Source organism: Zonotrichia albicollis, chromosome 6, assembly GCF_047830755.1.
Source record: "Zonotrichia albicollis isolate bZonAlb1 chromosome 6, bZonAlb1.hap1, whole genome shotgun sequence".
Classification (NCBI taxonomy): Eukaryota; Metazoa; Chordata; class Aves; order Passeriformes; family Passerellidae; genus Zonotrichia; species Zonotrichia albicollis.
This window is the reverse complement of record NC_133824.1, coordinates 33,333,725-33,350,038: the sequence shown is the minus strand read 5'-3', so window position 1 is coordinate 33,350,038 and position 16,314 is coordinate 33,333,725. Positions and strand designations below refer to the sequence as shown.

General features: G+C 41.3%; 1 protein-coding gene across 1 annotated transcript; it reads left to right on the top strand.

Annotated features, from left to right (window-relative positions):
• The first annotated feature begins 1,029 nt into the window (after positions 1-1,029).
• LOC102075392 (astacin-like metalloendopeptidase) lies at positions 1,030-12,367 on the top strand. Its single transcript, XM_074542151.1, has 13 exons — positions 1,030-2,321; positions 2,543-2,567; positions 4,795-4,811; positions 5,190-5,214; positions 6,066-6,137; positions 6,934-7,068; positions 7,694-7,811; positions 8,538-8,716; positions 8,842-8,926; positions 9,311-9,438; positions 10,411-10,526; positions 10,938-11,163; positions 12,152-12,367. The coding sequence occupies exons 1-13, from the start codon at positions 2,253-2,255 to the stop codon at positions 12,184-12,186; spliced, it is 1,230 nt and encodes a 409-aa protein (XP_074398252.1). The 5' UTR covers positions 1,030-2,252; the 3' UTR covers positions 12,187-12,367.
• The last annotated feature ends 3,947 nt before the right edge of the window (positions 12,368-16,314 follow it).

Sequence of the window (16,314 nt, the reverse complement as noted above, 5' to 3'; positions counted from 1 at the left end):
CCCCATCAGTATTGGAAAATAACCAAATATTGAATCTAAATAAGAGGCACAAGGTGATAAGATCTTCAGAACTAGTAGGAACCATGAGTACCAGTGCTCCCTCTCGTCCCTCTCGCTCTCTTATGTGGTTTTTTGTTTTTTGTTTTTTTTTTTTTGCCAGCTGCAATATTTACAGCCACATTCTTAAACCCAAAAAGCCACCTCCCCCCTCAGCACTATTTGTTAGGTTATGGAAAGCATGGCATGCAGCAATCTATTTCATGAGCTGTTTAGTTTGTCAGCATAGTAACACACCCAGGATAAAACATGCTGCATCCTTTTTGCCTCACTCTTTCCTGAGCACAGGCAGGCAATCACTCATTCAGGAGTAGTATCTTCCCAATAACATGCTACAAAGATGCTGAGGTTACCAGCCTTCCTATCTTGCTTTTTAAGTTTGTTTAATCCCCTCACTACCTCTGATCCTTCCTTTTGCTCCTGGACTGGTTTTCCTACCTGAGAGTGGTCTGATTTTTCTTTTTTTCCTCCTAAATTCTAATGAAAGGAGATTATATTCAAGTTCCAAGTTGCAGTGTGGTTTTGGTATGATTTTGCATGCCAAAGTATTTGGAATCATGGACCTTTGTTTTGTCCTTACATTGAGTGAGAAACATGGAGAAACACTCTCCTACTGCAGACCAGAGCTGCACAGCTTTGCTTTAGCAAAAGAAAGATTTTCATCCCTCTGAAAAACAAATATTAAAAAAAGACACTTAGCATTGCATATTGAGAGCATTTATGTGCACAAAGGACACACAACAGGATTAACATGCTGACAATGGCTGATGTTGATGCTCTTTCATGGTCTCAAGGGCCATGTGCCACCCTGCTGTTTATTAACCGGTGCCTGGGGCAGCCCTTCCTTCAGCCGGTGTGCAGACACAGAAAAGGAAATGTAATATCCCCCTGTGCTGCCTCCCTGTGGGGGTGCTCAAAGTTTACCCCTGGACTTTGCCAATCCAGACTTTCTTAAAATAGTCAGCAGTGTGCACCACAACTTTTCATCACTAAAATAAAGTGTAATGGATGCCTCAAACACAATTCAGATTTCATTTATATCTAATTCCTACTCTTGACTGGGTATGATTTGGAGAAAAATAGATGGAAAGCCTTCTGCTGCTTCTTGATTGACCAATATGGAGAATATCTAGAACCTCTTATTCAATACAGAAATAGGGAATAAGTGGCTTTAAAACTTACTCTGAGGGAATCTGAGCACCAACATGGTCTAGAGACAGAATCAGTGTGTTTTATAATTCAGTTTCCTTTTCCATGCAAGGAAAATGTACTCTGACACAAACCAAAAGTGTGTCAGAGACCAGATGCTTTCCCAGCTACAGCAGCTTCAGCAAATGGTTCAGTAAGAGAGCTTTGCTGTGAGAAGAGGTTGCTGTGATAAGAGGCTCAGTTGCTGGTTTGCCTCCTACAAGCATTTCTTGCTACATCTGCTCACTGTTTCCTCTAGACAACGGCACTCTACTTCTGGACAAGTGCACTCCAGCAAAGCAAATTCTGTTAATCATTCTCAAAATGAGTAAGTGCTGCTTATGCTGCTGTTCTCTTTTCCCCTTCTCTGATTGCTGGTCACAAAACTCATAAGGGCACCTATAATTGTCAGATTGCAGAAACAATGGAGCACAGGAGACGCTCCTAGTGTGATGAAACATCAAGAAACACAGAGGAAAAAACAAAAATCTGTATGTATAGAACCATAAGCTGTCTCAGGGAAGACACATTGATAAGCTCACTGGGTAGACATATTCTATGTTTCAAAGCAACACAATAGTGTCATGGTCTTCTGTAATCTCAGCCACATAAAGAAAAAAGTCACCTACCCTCTGAAATCCTAACAATCCAGTTCTCTGGAGAGTTATCCAGGAACAAGGGTGGTAACAGTCAAGCCGAACATTTCAGGAAAGATCCTCTAAGAAGCAGAGGAAATGCGTGGCAGCACAAGCATGAGGCTGAGCCAGCTCTGGAGAGCAGCACGAATGGCCCTGGGCGGCCTAGGGATGCTCACGGCGGCGGCGATAGCGCAGCACCGGGACATGCCCAGGGGCTAAACCTGCTGTTGAGGCAGCAAAAGAAGTTTGCTTCCTGCTGGGGCTCCCATTGGCTGGGGCAGGGCTCCCGGCCCGGGCCGAGCGGGCTGCGCCGCTATATCTGCCGGGGCAGGGAGCACGGCCTGCACTCCGCTCCGCCCGCGCCGCGCCATGGGGCTCCAGGGCTGCCTGCTCCTCGCCGCGCTCCTGCTGCCCGCCGCCCCGGCCTTCCCCATTCAGGTGAGAGCAGCTCCCTGGCTGGGATGCTCTTCCTGGAGCCAAGCTGTGGAGGCCCACTTTGATAAATTTTGATAAATTTTCTGCAAGGAAATATTAGTAATATCATAATAAATAAAGGCAACATAGTGATTTGGCTGCTCCATTCATCCTGATTTTGATACTATTGTTGCTGTATTTGTCAGCTATGGAAGAATAATGCCTTTTACCTATTGGTTTTGCAGGACAACTATGAAAACAGCACAACAAGTAAGTAGGATTTATAGTGTATTTTAAAAGCACCTGTTATTTCTTGACTGTTTATTACATTCTTGGTTTTGACTTGTTTTTAGAGCATGTGAAAGCACTGACAGGCCTTTTGAATAAGGCTATGTTTCATAACTTGTTATTGAGCTGAATACAGATGTGTTTTTACAAAGATGTGCTTTACACAGACTTTGGGGCATGGTTTATTAGGTTAATTTGGATGTTCTTTCACAGGCTTGGAAATAAAATTTTAATTAGACATCCCGATACCTTTTCATGAAGTTGAATGTTATAATAAGACTGCTAATCATTTGCCTCCTTTTCTACCTGGGTTCAGCTGTATGACAAAGATGTCAGGCATCAAAGAAAGATTTGCTTTGTTCTGGTTTGGAACAGGCTTAGCTGAACAGCTTTTGTTAACTTGCAAAATACAAGGAGATAATTGCAGGCCTTCAGAGGTCAGTGGAAAGAAAACTGTAGGCAGACTTTAACTACAGCAAGAACAGGCTGAGTGTAATGTGTACAAAAAGAAGACACCTTGGAAAAATTTGCTTGACATAGAGCAAGTCAGTGACAAAAGAACATTGACAATTTCTGCTTTTGAACTGTCATTTATGGCATGGGGGAAAAGGGATGTTGTAAAATTACTGCTCAGTATATTTAGAAGGGACCAAGGGACACTCTTGCTCAAGTTCAAGGCAGTCACTTGCTCAGACTCAAAGTTGCAGGTTTATTGGGACAAATGCATGCAATGAATTTTAATTTATCATTGTTACTGCTTTTTGTGCCTTTTGAGACATCTTTCAGTATTTAGAGTGTAGGGAAAATGTGATCTGTATAATTTTGAGAGCCATATCACACCAGATGTTCATTTCATCAAGGAGATGGCAGACGCCTTCTGTGGTGTCTCATTTGGGTTTTAAAAAGAAGTTGCAGGCTTTATGTGCCTAGAAATCTGGAGCCTAATTTCCACTGATTTTGACTACTCAATTAATCTAGTGCCTCTTGGGTACATAAATTCTGGATCTGGTCAACCCATCTCAAAAATGTTCTTCCCTGCAGAACGTTTTAGATGCCTTGGATCTCTCTGCTGCAGCTGGTGGGAACTGACCAAATTTTTCTATAATAAACCACCATCATTGCAGTGGACTTCCATTGCCATATAATTGAAGTAACAGCCTGAAAACACAGACTTGAAGTCTTTTTGGCTCAATAAAAGTGATTCTGTTGCGGGTGCTAGCTGGAGTCTGAAAAGGAAGACATCTCCTCATTACCTTTGAGCAATAATTATGAAAAGGAATGGTGCTGCAAGGGGTGATAGAGCTTGGTATATCTTTTACTGAGAAAAATTATAGTAAAATTTGGGGCACAGATGGGCTTAGAAATAATGACTGTTTACATGAGTGTTCTCTGTTTCAGTGTTAACTAGGAAAAACAAAATTGTTTCGTACTTTGACAAGGAAGACTGCAATTATTAGGAAACTGGAAGAGATTGCCAGATAGGCTTGCAACATATCCATCATACTTAAGAACAGGTCAAACAAACTGTGGTCAGGAATAATACAGATAAAACTGTTTCTGCCTTAGGGAAAGCAGACAAACTGATGACCTTTGAAGGCCCTTCCAACTTTTAAACTTTTTTTATATTACAAAAATGAAGATTAAAAGGTATACATCAGGTCAGATTTTCACTTCTGGTTTGTATCTAGAATCTCATATTTGGTAAAAATCAGAAGACATCACAGTAGAAAAGCACCTTAGAACTCAGAATGGTACCAAGCTGCTGTCAGGTGCATACTAAAGCTGAGATTATTTTCCCCATGCTAAATTATAGCCCCCATCACATGTTATAACCTTATGGTTTGACACTTTGAAACCAGGGGATATTGTTGAGCTGATTAGCAGAGAAAGCTTGGGACAAAGCATTTTTTTGGCACTGATTTCTTTTGCAATTTTCTGCACTGAAACTGATAAAGTGCTTTGCTGATTCTTAGACGGTAAATTCTTAGGATTCTGTTCCTCAGCACAATCTACTAGGAATTTTCATAGTTGTTTGATTAAGTATCTTTTTAATTTCTGTGCCTATACATTAGCTGGTGCTCTCCATTCTCCTGCACTCCTCCCAGGGATCTGCCAAAGGCATTCCCATGGCTGAGGAGGTGCATCCATGCTGTTACACACTGAGCAGTTGCATTCAGAGTCTGATGCTTGTCTTTTTGTCTTTTTGCAGCAGCAGAGCCTACTGAGGTAAGGAAAGCTAACTCAGCCCTTCTGATCACTTTGGGCTTCAATATTGTGGAAAGTAAGGCCAGGACTCTTGGACTCCCCTTGCATCTACATCTGTGTAGCAAAGTTTTCTCTGCTCAACCGTGCATCAGGGTGTGTCTGAACCTTATTCCACACTTCATATTGCACTTGCCTTTATGATACCCCTAGTTGCCAGGGTACCAAAGAAGAGTATCTACCACCCCATGGTACTTCTTTGCACATGGCAAAGTACAGGAAAGTTGCATTGGTGAAAGATGATAATGGTAGCATGATGCTGTTGATAATTTATATGTTTTATTATTTAATTTAATGTTACATTATGAATTATGAGATAATATCAATATATTGTCTTTGCAGGTTACTACACAGGAGAATATATATGGTATGTACTACTCCATTACAAATACCTATTTGAGGCGATATACTGATTGTTATCTACTCAGTTGCTTCAGAAAATAACACAGGTTTAATACAAATTAACCTTTATGAGGAATTTCAAATAAATACACTCACCACAATGTTTCATACAAAGCAAGGTCACTTGGTTTTGGCCAATTGCTTGGCCTTGCTTAAAACCTCAGCTGTTACTTTTGCTAAAAATAGCTCTGCTTAATTAATGTCCTGAACTAAGCCACTTCTAAAGGTTAGAAGCACAGAGGTCACGTGTTTGTGCTTTTTATTGATGTGAAGACTTGCTGCATAATGCACAGAGTTGGCTGATTTTGCTAGCAGGGCCTATGAGTCCCCAATGCTGGGCTGAGATGGGTACATCAGTCCGACCCGTGGAACAGGAATGCAGTTCCAGTTTCATTGATTTTGAGGATTTTTCAGGAGGTCATCATGTCCAGCAAGAAGTAGCAGGACTGCTCTCCATCCATTTTTGTTTCTGGTATCTTATGTTGGGGATCTGAGTGTGAGTTGTTCATAAAGAAGTAAAACTGTGCCATCTCAGACCTAAAAATATGATGGCTAGGAAAAGAAAAAAGGAGAGAATGAAATAATTGAAGGGGAATGGCTCTTGGGACTAGATTAATGCCAAAATAACCACAGCTAGGAAGTTCTCAAGGTTGTCAGTGAACAAACATCTACATGAGTGAACATCCCTCCAGTCCCTAAATAGACTCTGTAAGCTTTACATGCGTCACTGGAAAAATCATGCATCATCAGGGTAAAAAATCAGGATTCATATTTCCTCTGGGAATGAGAAAGTGATACTCTTGTGTTTCTGCACAGAATCTCCTTCACCTACAGAGACTGATGAGGAGGACGAAGATATTTTTAACAAAATTCTGAATGTTAACAAAGGTAATGCCACCAAATTCCTGTCTATAAGGGAGCTGTCCTTTTTGCTTTTTTAGGGTGATGTGGGAGGTACCATGTCTTACCACAATCTGTGCAGAAGTTTTTCCCATGTTACACACCACCATGTAAGAGATACCACTGGGATTATGGTGTGGTCTGCTGAAGCCCTATAGAATCTCAAACTATTGAGTCAGTACTGATGCTCCCAGGTGTGGAGGCAACTGAAAACTTCAGACGGTTTCTTCAGCTTTAGCTTTCAACATCTTTCTCATTCTTTGGACATAAAGAGAAAATGTGGGTATTTGTATGCTTTTTTGACAGCCTTTTTTTGGAATGAAGAATGGCACTCAGCCATCGTATGGCTTTGCAGTGCAGTCTCCTAGATAAGCTGCAGTCAGTTCCATTCTCACTGCTCCCGACTTCCGCTTCCCTGATCCTTCCAAACATTCCCTCATCTATCAGCTTGTTTTCGTCACACTTTCTCCTCCAAGAGTCTTTCAAGTGACTTTAAATAGTCGGCAGAGAGAGACACCAAATATTCTTACAGTTTTCTCCTGACAACTCTCCTCTTTTTGGTTTGCCCACCTTCTTGGGTTTCCTTATTGGCACCTTCTGATTTTGCCCAGCACCTTCCTGGGGAGATATTTGATGCCATTCACTCAGTGTCACATGATGGATAATTAAATAGTACCAGAATAAAACATCATTCTTACTATTGAGACTGCTTGTTTTTTCAAGTGTGCTTACCAGCTGTCCAGCAACTCATGGCTCAATGTTTCCACCCTTTCTCTGTCCCCAGACAGCTCCCGGTTCCTGCAGGAAGGTGACATAGTTCCACGGAGGAGTCGCAGTGCCATCAACTGTCGCCATTGCCACTGGCCCCAGTCCAGTGATGGGATTGTTCGTATTCCCTATGAACTGGATCCTGCTTACGGTGAGTTTGAATAGAAATGATTTTTTAAATGGGTTTTGTCCAGTATTCTTCTGAGAGAAACTTACATTGAGTGAGCACGCAAAAACAGCTGAATAAATCAGTTCTAAGGATTTACTTGAGCTGTGCAAGCATAGATAAATTTTAAGTTACAAGGATCTGAACCAGAAATATTCATTGAGGCATTTTGCCTGCATCATGTTTTGGGACTGATCTCTTGGAGACAACAATAACCATTCCCTCTAATGTTGTCTTCCAGAATGCCTTCCTTTATAAGGTTCATGGCTATTACAGTAGAGCTTCAATGATATGCTTTTCAAAAGCAAAACAGCTTCCCTTAATTGTCTCCAAGTGTCCAATGAGATACATCAAAATGGCCACTGTAATTAAGATCTAGCCATTGAAAAAAGAGGCACCTGAATACATTTGGACATATATCCGGATAAATAGGGTCTTGTGGCAGGCTGTTAAAATCTTAAACAAAATTCAGTACTGAGCAAAAAAGGAACCTAAGAACCTCAGCTAATGTTTCTGTCCCTCATTTATTCTGTTTTTGAGACTATGTGAGATTTTAATGGCATCTGCTAATCTGTGCTTGTGACCCCTAAATTAACCCTTTCTTCCCCAGAGGAGAGCCATGTAAAAGGGATTCATGATGCCATGGCAGAATTTGAAGCACTGACTTGTATTAATTTTGTGAAGCGCAAGGCAGAACGTGACTACCTCAGTATTAGATCTGTCGATGGGTGAGTTGAATGATAAATTAACAAGTTACTTCTACTCTATTTTTCAGTCCTTCCCTACACTGATTCTGTGTGACCTCAGAAAAAGCTTGTGTTTTATCACAGGGCCAAGGTATCTTCCTTGGGTACCTTACTAGGGCAAGGGCTCATCAGGTACATCAGGAACTCACTGCAGACACTGAAATAATATAAACCATGGAAAAACACCATTAAGGGGGAAAGAATGTCTAAGCTCATGTTTTCTGTGTGGTACAGTGCATACTTCAGCACGACGTATATTGAATACTGTAGGTCCTATCTACAAAAGTAAACCAACATATGAAATAAACAGTTCTTTGAATCACACTATTGATCATCAAGCTCAGAATTAGAGCTTATGAGAAAGTTGTTCAACACTTAGCTTGAAAGTGTTATCTCTGTCTTATCTCCAGCTCTGATACTGTCTTTAGTATTTTGAAAAAAAAAAAAAGAATTGTTATTTCAGGAGAGTTAAAGTGACGGTGAAGTCAGAATTTAGGAGCCTCTGTGCTAACAAAAGTCTTCCATTTAGCAATGATCATACACTTTGTTCCTTTATATGCCATGGTCACTTTTGCACTCTGACTATCACAGTGGAGAGAGGAATCCTTCCACTCCCACAAGAGGTGTGTGAAGTGAGGTTCTCTGTTCTGCTTCTTTGCCTGCCTGCCAATAAAAATCCCATAAGTATTGTTGTTCAATCCCTCTCAGCTGCTGGTCCAACTATGGGAGAGTAGGAGGTGGACAGACTGTCTCTGTGATGAAAGGAGGCTGCATGTGGAAAGGAGTAATTCAGCATGAACTGGAGCATGCTTTGGGCTTTTTGCATGAGCACTCTCGAAGTGACAGAGATGAGCACGTAAAGATCATGTGGGAGTACATCAGTCCTCGTAAGTACTTTGAACTCCTCAATGTAGGAAGTGGTGGAGACACATCCTACTGCTCCCAGCTCTCCCTTTTCCCCTGAACAGAGAAGGGAGGAAGCACACTCTAAGTACAATATCATATATTGCAGCTGACAGACCAGACTTCAAGAAATTTGAAAACTCCAATAACCTGGATCTTCCGTATGACTATTCCTCAGTAATGCACTATGGCCCGTAAGTAGCAGCATGGTATTACTATTTCAGGAACTCAAATCTTATACCAGAATTCGTTTCAATCATAACTCTTTCCTAACTATCAGTTTCCCCAATTCCCCTTCTGATAAAAACAGTGTGAGTCAGTTCAGACCAGCTGCTCCCTATGGCTGGGATACACTGTCCCTTGGCTTTCCATTAGGGAGCCCTCCACTGCTGGGCTTGGGAGCAAAGGAGGCCATCTGGACATTGACTCTGCTTACTGGTGGACATCTCAATGAGGCCTGTTTAAACAGCACTATTAGTCACAGCAAGAGCTTATGTACAATCCTTGTTCTGCCTCCAAAGCATCCTACTGAATCCTGAAAGAAGTTATGGTGCATTGTTTCTCATGGGTTTTTTCAGATACACATTCAGCAATACCACTGGGAAAGCAACTATTGTACCAATTCCTGATAGATCAGTACATATTGGACAGAGACAAGGGATGAGCAACTTGGATGTGGCCAAAATCAACAAACTCTACAACTGCAGTAAGTATCTCCAGACCTCCCTGTTATCTTCAACTCAGATCTGGGCACGTGGCAGAGACAGCAGTTTTTCATCAGACTGTGAGACTATTCTCATGAATTCCTGGTGCCCACTAGGGTTACTCCGGGAGGGAATGCAAAGGTGAAGCTGGAGGCACATTGTGATTAGTGAGAAAATAGAAACTGCCTCTAAATTAAATCAAACACATTTGCTATTAGCATGAGTGGCTGCTGTGCAACTAGATTAACTGCATACCACACTTTAAACTTAAATGGAATAATTTGATTTCTTACAGCTCAGCAGACAACTATAAATCCCAAAAGAGCCAGATATAGCCACTCCTCATGGCAGCTGGTATTTAAGACCTGATCCAAAACAAAACAGTTTTATGCTCCTTTTAACGTGAACAGTTTCATGTTAGCTTGTCCAGTTTTCAAAAGTTTGTCATTCTAAGTTTGTACGTTTAAACTCTTTATGTGTACCCTCTGCTAGAAGAATATTTTATACACAATCACAGAAATTTATTCAATCAGAGGAAAAAAAATTATGAAAGTATTACCTCTTGCACCCCAAGTGCTCCTCCTAGGCTTAGAATTTGAGCATTGCAGAAGCATAGTATTTGTGCTTGACTCTTCTGACATCACTTAACTTCCCCTTCTCAATGGAAAACAGTGGCACCATCTGCAGTGAATTGAAACCTCTCTTTACAGAGCTGCAGAAGGAGATCTCTTGCTAAATGACAGAGCTAATCAATAAATTGAATGATTTTCAGAGCACTACTTTACTTTCCTCTTTGATGCATTATGTGAAATTAGGACAACATGAATACTCCTTTTAATCAAGATGTACCAGTGCTCTGAAATGAATGCTGATAGACCAGAAAACAGAGATCAGATCTCTGAAGAGATTGTAGTTGTGAATTAACTACTACTATGAAATCTTCTGCAATCCTGAAGCAAGCATTTTTCCCTCAGGTCGCTGCAGCACTATTCTTGATGGACCTTCTGGGTCACTGAGATCAGCCAACTACCCAAGGAATTACTCAGATAACACCAACTGTGTCTGGCTCATCCGAACCCGATCCAGAAAGGTAAACACAGGTTAATAGTGGTCTGGAAAGATGGCTGAGCTTCTTTCAACATTAAGCATCTTGTGCTCTGTACAGCAGTTACCAGATTAGAAAAATTTCAGAATAGTTTCTGCTTCTATAGAGGTATGTGCTAAAGCGAGGTATAGAAAAAGACAATTCAGAGTTATGATTTTGAAAAATCTCCACGAGTTGGGCTTCAGGTTTGAAAAGTCAGGACAAAGCTCCTTGAGCATGGGAGCATTCAGTGATTAGATCTGAACCCTGCAACTTCAGGGGAAGAGAGACAAAGCTGGATAAGTAGCTCTGGTCTCTGAGTCTGTGCTTGGCTACAGTTTAGGTTCTGTCTGTTTTAAAGGACATTCCATGAAAGTATACTTATATATTAAAAATTGATTTTCTCTTCCCTTCCAGGTTTCCCTGCACTTTCAAGCCTTTCAGCTGCAAATAACTAACGGCTGTCAGGGTGATTATGTTAAAGTTTATGATGGATCCAGCAAGTCTTCTCCAGTTCTAATGGACAAGACCTGTGGATCAAAGATCCCTAGTGGCATAGTTGCTTCCAGTAATCTTATGCTCGTAGAGTTCATCACAGATGGTGCCCAGACAGCTTCTGGTTTCCAAGCCACCTTTACTGCTGGTAAGTCTGAGAACAAGGAGAATGGCAAGGAAAATAGTCCATGCTAAATCAACCTTTCTATTCACTCAGGAAAAATATTGAAGAACTGCTCTCCATGAGGGTCATCACTTCCTTCCTTGCTTTTGACATAAGAGATTAGTTCTACACTGACCCCATTTATTCATTCATGCAGATGGGGCCACACTCAGGATAAGTGGTGCTAGCCAGGTGATTCACTGTTCCCCTTCCCTCTCAGATATGTGTCATTCCAAAGCATCTGTCAATAAGGGCAATCAATTTAATGACACTACAAGTGTTACTAGCAGAGTAAAAAGAGAAGAAATCATAGTGCAGCTCTTGAATATATCATTCCCCTGGAAAGGTGCAGTTTTCAATCACACAGTTCAGATGGTGAGACAGATCTACAGTGAATGAAGTCACCCAGGCCCTTGACAAGAAGAGAGGCAACATTTCCATGGTCAGGATTCCTGGAACCTTTCCAGCTAGAACACATTTTCTTCAGTGCCATTTAATTAAGAACTAAGGGCGCAACTAAACAATTATGTGACCACAGGCTTTCTAGTTAGCGTGTACCAGCTGGAATAAAGGAATTCCTGTGTGTGTGACTGCAGCCTATGGCAACTGCACAGCAGTGCAGCTTGTGTTGGGGGGAAAGGAAGCTCAGCTGTGTCATACAGCCTTGTGTCTGCCATGGGATAAGAACAGGCATGCAGAGTTTGCACGAATCCACTAAAATGCACTAACTTGACCATATAGCCAAACCAAACCAGAAATTTTGCATTGTCTCTTTGTAATATCTATATCTGTCCACTGTTGCTATGGAAGGAAAGAAAAATTAAGAAACTGCATGTGCCACTTTGCTGTGTCCACAAATATAAATCAATCTTAGCTGCCAGACAATATGTGATTTAGCATATACGTATTTCAGAGATGCTACAGTTTGTCCTGAGACTTCTGAAAGCTAAGTATTCCCTAATTTCTTTTACAGTGAGGACCCAAAGAAGATCTAGCATCCACAACTGACTTAATGAAGAGGAACCTATTCTGTGAATATTGAAATCATGTGTTTCCTACTTAATTCCTGTCTTGGCTTGGATCAGTATGAAATTTAATTCTATTAAGAATCAAAGTTTTCATCTTCCTGAAAACGTTTATTCCCCAAGCCATACAAATGTACAAATTCTATACATCTGGTGTACTTCTCCTTTTGTCTGCACAGTTAAGTTATTGCCTCTTTCTATTTAACAATTGAATAAAAAGCTTCATTAAAAAAGAAGTTTCCGCTTCTCTTTTCCAGTAGTCACCTCCAGCCAAACACACCATCAACGTGGTCCGACTTCTTAGCCCCTTTGTTCAGTCATAGGGATGTCTCTTAATTATACCACTGACATCATCATGGGTTTAGTTAGTTGGCTGAAGAGACCAGCTCCAAACTTTAAAAAATCATTTTATGGTCTTCACAGTCTTGAGCATGAAAAGGTCTTGGACAGACTTAGGACAGACAGATTCCTACACCAGCCTAACATTTCTGCTTCCAAAAATGACTTCTCTCTTCCAAATCTGTTAAATCCTTAAATCACGAGAAAGGTGGACAAGACAAATCTACTTCCAGGAAAGGACTGGTACTTCCTACTGCAGTTTTCCTTGTACAGTTCTGGCAGGCAGGGGACAGCTAAGGGTGCTTGTTTAGCCACAAGCCATTTTTGATGGCTCGTTTAGCCACAAGCCATGCCACAGAGATGATTAAGCCTATCACAGGACAAGGTAATACTGCCAGAGTTCACGCACATGTTCAGAGAAGAAATCTTTTGTCAAGAAAGTATCCAAGCTCTTCTCTTCTGATCTCATAAGAGATCTGCAAGAGTGTCACAACTCCTGGAGTGTTCATTTTATAGCCTTGCCCGCAATCACACTTTTAAAATTATATTCTCTTGACCAAGACAAGCCTGTAAGAGATCTGAGAAAAAAATAGACTGCTATTTTAATTTGTAGTATAGACAGATAGTTAAATATATTACTAACCTGAGTATTTAATACTTGTATTTTTAAGGCTGAAAAAAAGGAAACACTTTTCCTATTCTTACTTTGTAACACTAGAAATTCTTCTCAGAGAAATATATTTCTAGAAAAAAAAAAAGGGAAATTAATTTGAATTTCAGAGTGAAATTTACATGGAAAATGAATTAAAAAAAATTCTTTTATTTTGCTAAAGGAGGCACCAAAAAGACTTAATCTGAAAGAATTTGCTCAAAGGCCTGTCTGTGTTTTTACTGTAAGATGAAGAAGTAGTCAGCTCTTGAGAGAAGCTTTAACTCCATTGAAGATTGTTTCCTTACCCACAGTGGCTGTGCAAATGCATCTGAACACAGCAATCCTGAAGCTGCTTTAGAAGAGGCATTTCTTCAGCTCTTCAGACACTGCAAGATGGGTTCAGCTTCTGATGTGTTGTTTGAATTACTCTGAGCAATCAAGTGCTGCTATCAACACATCATTAAAGGAGTAGTCCTTCTAAAATGCTGTTAAAAATGCAGGTCTAGAAAAATTTTTTGCCAGTTTTGATTCCTAAGTTCCTGCAAAACAAAATAGAGGAAATAATACTGCAAAGCCAGTGGGTGAGGACTAACATCCTAACATTATTTTTGAGAGGAATTTCAGTTGTGATTAAGGTGTTCCACACAACGGTGAAAAGGCAGGCTCGGGTGATTCAGGTACTTACCCTTGAAAGGAGAATAATGATTTTGATAAGAGTTCAGAAATATTGTTGGCCATGAATATAATGAAATTAATAAAGTTGTGATCATCTGTGTATTGCTGAAATTGCTACAATAGTTGAGAAGTATTTTTTTTTAGGAAAACCAAGCAATCTGTGTCAAGAAAATATTAGAGTCAGTTGATGTTAAGAGCCTGCAGTTTCTTCTTTTAATTCCACTGGAAGAGGAGGGACTTCCCTGCCAAGATGCAAAGTCCAGGTCTGTGTGAAGTTGGTCTGATCCTTATTGTACAGGCTGAAAAAGGCTAAAGGGGGTCACAGGGACAGAGCGAGGTTCAACCCAAGGATGTGGCCACTCAGTTGACCCAGGACAACTCATGAAATTCCATTAGCTCAGGGTGTGGTGAGCAGCCCAGGCAGTCACTTTTCAGACACTGTTTGTGTCTGAAAGCCATTTCTGTCCTGAGGACCTTAACATCCCCTTGCTGTGACCATAAATGCCCCTTGTCCAGATTCCAACCCGAGGGTAGAAGCCACCCTGTTCAGCAGGATCACATCTCTACTTACTGCCCTATAGCAAAGAGTAGCATTTCCCTCATACAAGTGAGGGTCTCTCTCCAGCTCTAGGGACATGCAGAACCCCACAGACAGGGCTGCAGGACACCTGAGTGTCAGCCTAGGCGTGGTTTCACAAGGCTACCACTGAACTGGCCCAGTTCACTCCAAACACTCATTGTCACACACACACAAACATAAAGTTCTACCTGCATGCTCTTCCTCATCTTTGGCTATCTCCAGAAGAAATACCAGATAGTGTAACATCTTCAGAGACACCATCTTGCTGAAGAAAACACCTGCTGAGCAAGAGAATATTTCAGCATGGGAGAGCAGCATCACAAATCATGATCAGAATTGTCCTGGACCCATATGCAGATATGTGCTCAGTTTGCTCTGGGACATAAGTGGGCATCTCCCTCAGGGAGTCCTGGTCTGGAAGCTATAGTGGCAGGACAGAGCCCTAGGCACATTTTGAGGCTCCCCTACAAGTTTATACTTCTGAGGTGCTACCCAGGAGATGTGAAGCTGAAACTTCTGAACCAAAACCACTTTGGGAATGTGGAAAACTTCATGTATGCAAAGCCTCCCAGAGATGCAGCAGAACCTCTCTTTTAGGACTCTGTCTTTCCCCCAAACTACATCCACAGAAATCCAGCTGGGCCAGTCTTTGTGGAATGAAATACAAAGATTTCCAGGAATGTCGCAGGGATGGAAATGTGCACGTGTGGGAAATCACTGGAAGAAGCAGCCAAACAAGGGTTACAAGAACAGCCTGTATTGATAACAAAGGACATAATTCCCATGACACAGCACTCAGGAGGATCATGGAGGAATGTAGTGTTTATGGCATGACCACAGGGTCTATACCCCATTCAGCAGCAGCACAGAAGACCTGTCAGTGGAAAATCCCACACTCACGTGCCAGCAACTTTGCAGCTGCTGCGTGTGCCTTCCCTTTTTCCCATAACCACAGCAGGAAAAGAGATGTATCCTTTCAGCAATGACAAACAGGTTGTTTGAACATGACAGGTTTTTCTATGAGGAGGCAGAAGGCTCTAATTCCCATGCATTTTTCAGTATGTCTCCCCCTCATGGTCTGAATTCTTTTTCACTAGGCCACTGCACAGACTCAGGCAATTATATGAGGGATAACATTTTTTTTTTTGTTTTAAAAAAAAGTAGTAACTTGTAGTCTGACTTTTTGACTACTTTGACTTGTAAAAAAAACAACCAAACCCCGCAACCTTCCCTTTTCCCCTTCAATTGTAGCACATACATTCATTCATAACAACTCTTCTGAATCTCATTCAAGGTTCAAAGCTATTGGCATCATCCTTCACCAGGAGAATCCAAGAAAATAGTTACAACTCAAAGCACAATGAGAAGTTCATTAAACAGTAATATCATTCTCCATCTTCAATGAATGCTTGTCCTTTTACATGAAGTGATGGATATAAGAGTGAGAGACCAAACAATGGAAATTAAAAGAAAGCATTTTTATTTGTCATTAATGCGCAAAATAGGTGTTGCCTGAATTTTCCTGTTTCATATCTCTTTCAGGAAAATTGTAAAGCCAGTATCAGAAGGAATAGGCAGATACAGCCCAGTGATCATCAGGGGAAGTTCACAGTGACAAAGGAGATCCAAGGTCAAAGGGTGAAACTGGTCCACAGGCCAGGATGAATAGGGTTCATGACCAAGGAGAGGGCACAGCTGTGACAATGCTGGAGAGGGACACACCTCCCCTGTAGCGTCACCAGAGACTGAAGGTGTTGGTCTGAGCTGCAGTGAGGTTCCTGGGCCTATGAGTGGAAGGCTTGGAAGGAGCTCCCTAGGGAAGCTGATCAGGGTAATTAAGGTCTCAGTGCACTCAGGGAAGCAGG